Source organism: Oreochromis aureus, linkage group 3, assembly GCF_013358895.1.
Source record: "Oreochromis aureus strain Israel breed Guangdong linkage group 3, ZZ_aureus, whole genome shotgun sequence".
Lineage (NCBI taxonomy): Eukaryota > Metazoa > Chordata > Actinopteri > Cichliformes > Cichlidae > Oreochromis > Oreochromis aureus.
The window spans coordinates 133,500,241-133,503,485 of record NC_052944.1 but is presented as its reverse complement, the minus strand read 5'-3'; the positions used below and the strand labels follow the sequence as shown (position 1 = coordinate 133,503,485).

General features: G+C 41.8%; 1 protein-coding gene across 1 annotated transcript; it reads right to left on the bottom strand.

Annotated features, from left to right (window-relative positions):
- Nucleotides 1-846: 846 nt before the first annotated feature.
- Nucleotides 847-2,543, bottom strand: LOC120438121. The gene is made up of 2 exons (XM_039608564.1): nucleotides 2,462-2,543; nucleotides 847-2,228 (listed from the first exon to the last, which is right to left on the bottom strand). Exon 2 carries the CDS (start codon nucleotides 2,189-2,191, stop codon nucleotides 1,517-1,519), a length of 675 nt encoding a protein of 224 aa, XP_039464498.1. The 5' UTR covers nucleotides 2,192-2,228; nucleotides 2,462-2,543; the 3' UTR covers nucleotides 847-1,516.
- Between the last annotated feature and the right edge of the window lie 702 nt (nucleotides 2,544-3,245).

Here is a 3,245-nt window from a genome sequence, read left to right as displayed (position 1 = left end):
TGTTTGCCTTCCACAGTGTGCTGTTAGACACCACTGTACCTCTGCCATTTCAAAAAGAGCAGCTTGGGAACATTTTGGCTCCAAACACTTTGTGTTTAAGTTCCTAATCTTTGTTTTCTTTGTGAACAACATCTGGAGCTTTTTGACTCATAGAAACATCATTTTGTTCTTTAGATGACAGCAGATTGGGACTGAATAATCAATCACTATCAAACCAATAAAGACAAAAATCTGAGCCATGAAGATTTAAGGCAGCTCTGAAGGCAAAGCAGGTCTGAGCCTGTGTTAGCAAGCTGTACCTAATAAAGTGGCAGTAAGTGAGTCAGTCAGTAATGATCAGAGCCAGCAGGGGGCAGCACAGCGAGGTGAGGCGCTGTCAGAGAAGCAGGCTGACATCAGACTGGTCATATTCCATCATCTATACCTGAAATAATAAACAGGCACACAGCCAGAGGTTCAGCTCTCTGTTTTGCTGCAGGGTCCCTTCATTCTTCACATATCCTTGTTGAGCCGAGTGTAAATCCTGAGGCTGAGCGGCCTTTGTACAAGCACACACATTTCTAAGCAGGGCAAAGCTATCAGCACAAACAAGAAGTGAAGAAAAATCCAGGCAGCCAGCCTGTGTCTGTCCAACCAGTCAGAGAGCTCTTTACATGCCAAGTGTGGCTAATTTGCACTGCAGCAGGATTTTTAAAATAAAGTTGCTAATCCATCTGCTAATCCAAATGTTAATCCCTGAGCTAATCTGTGAGCTAACAGGAAAGGGATTGAAATGAGGAGTGGAAAAAAAAACTTTTAAAAAATCATTTTTTTAACATGGAATTCAAAAATGAATTTACAAATGCCAAATTTATTCTACAATTCATTATTTAATCACAGAATTCTTTATTTTGATGCGCGTGGCTCTTGTGGTCCTCCATAAATTTCATATATACAATATTGTTTTTAATGAGCAGCTTCAGGTTTTCATCCTGTTCTTCTTCACTTAGACAACATCATCTTCACATTTTAATGTTTTACAATAACAAAAGATCAGAAACAATCACCGAGTCCGTAGGCATGAAAATATAGATGTACAACTTGTAGACTTGTATTACTTCTATGTTTGGAACGTGACACAGTTCAGAGTCTGAGTAAGAAGGTTGTGGCTCATAACTTATTGTTCTACCCAAGTACGGATCTAAAACCCCGACATAAAGCAATAACAGATCAAAATATTACATAATACATAATATACACTTCATGTCAATGATCTGTGTGTGTGCTGGTTGAAGGTCTGACATCAGTATCACGTCACCTGTGAGCAGCGAGCAGAGAACAGCTGAGTCTGTTTATATTAATAACCTTCACAGATGTTAGCAGATTATGATCAGATTATGAGCTGGAACTAAATGATGATTCAAGTCCATTCATCATAAATCTGAGCCTCAAATATAGAGAAATTACTTTTATCATTTCATCTTCATCTTTACACTAAAATGTCCACAAACATGTCTAACACAAGCAGCATTTATCATCATCTGAAAGCTGCAAGGGAACATTTCATCCAGCTGTTGTCGATGGTGCAGGCGTACTGCTCCTGAAGATACTTCCTGTCAAATTTCGGTCCAGTAGAGTGATCTCTGAGACAACCAGAGGAGTGAAGAGTGGCTTTAAACCTGGAGGAGAGGAGCACCAGGGACAGAGCCAAGGTCACCACAGAGAACGGGACGCTTTCATATTCCCGTCCTGGGAAGATGAACGGGATGACGATGCGGTTCCTTCCTGGTGGTCCATGTTTAGCTGAGAGAGACTCAAAGCGTTCCCACACTCCATCATCATCTCCAAGAGGGCTAACCGTGATGTTTGGGACCATCTGTGCTCCAGCTTTCTTCAGAGAGTTCCAGTGATCTGGCAGGTTCACAGGTCGATGTTTGTCATCAGGAATCGTACAGCTTTCTTTATCGTTGTAGGAAAAAACTCTGTGCTGAGGCCTCAGTTTTCCTGTAGCAATAACGTACTCTAAACCAGAAGTGATGCAGTTCCAGGGAGAATACAGCAGCACGTCAGTGATGGTGGGCAGAGGCAGGTAACAGCTGGCTGGGATCATGAAGTCTCTGATTGCTCCATGAGCCACAAAGGTGATGTGAACATCATCACTGTGGTTCTTCTTCTCCTCCTCATCAATGTGTTTCTTCAGGAAGTCAAACATGTCTGTGAGTTTGCTGAAGGCAAACACTTTTTTCAAACTGAAAGAAGAAGAACATTCCTGCATCATAGACATCATTTATTTGTCTCATTTAAACCTGAATAAAATCCTAACAACAACTATCTGCTGTTTGTATCCATGCTTCATGGTTGGTTAAAAACTGTTGATGACATTTATACCATAATGTATGAATGTTCAGTTATGGACCAGCCTGCTCATCATGTGGACAAACGAACAAAAGAACATTTCAGAAAGACAAAAACGTCAGCTTACCTGCTCCAAAACGTCCACTCTGACCCTGTGCAGCTTGTGGAATAGAATAGAATAGAATAGAATAGAACAGGATAGACCTTTAGTCGTGGCACGCCACCATGCTGCAGGTCTCTGATTGGCTGACTAAACAAGCTGTATGGTATGAAAGTACCTGGACAGACACCAAATGAAAGTCAAAACCAAGTGGGGATTCCCCAAATGTGAAAACAAAAGTAAAAACATGACTCAGAGTTTCAGAACAAAGAGCTCAGCGGGAGCTGCGGTTACATTCATGAACACAAAGTCGGATCTCTACACCAACGTGACCGTATGGATCACATCTGCCCATCACTGGTGGATTTAATAGCCCTTCCCACAGCCACAAGTGTCAGTGGCTCCAACTTCGGGGCCCACACTTTTGTGATGAACACACACCTGTTTGCTTCATCTTATTTCTGTTTCATGTGGTTCTTTGTTTTCTGCTTTGGCTGTGAGAAACAGATTTTTTGTTATAAAAACATTACATACAGATGCTGCTATAAGTTTGTTTACAACCTCTCTCTCCCACAGCGTGTCTGTGTCCTGTCTTCCTCACCCAACCGCCAGCCGGTTGCGGCAGATGGCCGCCCCTTCCTGAGTCTTCCTGTTAAAAGGGAGTTTTTCCTTCCCACTGTCTCCAAAGGTCTTTCTCACAGGGGGTCATATGATTGTTGGGTTTTTCTCTGTATGTATTATTATCATTGTAGGCTCTACCTTACAGTTAAAGCACCTGTTGTGATTTGATGCTGTAGAAATAAAATTAAAT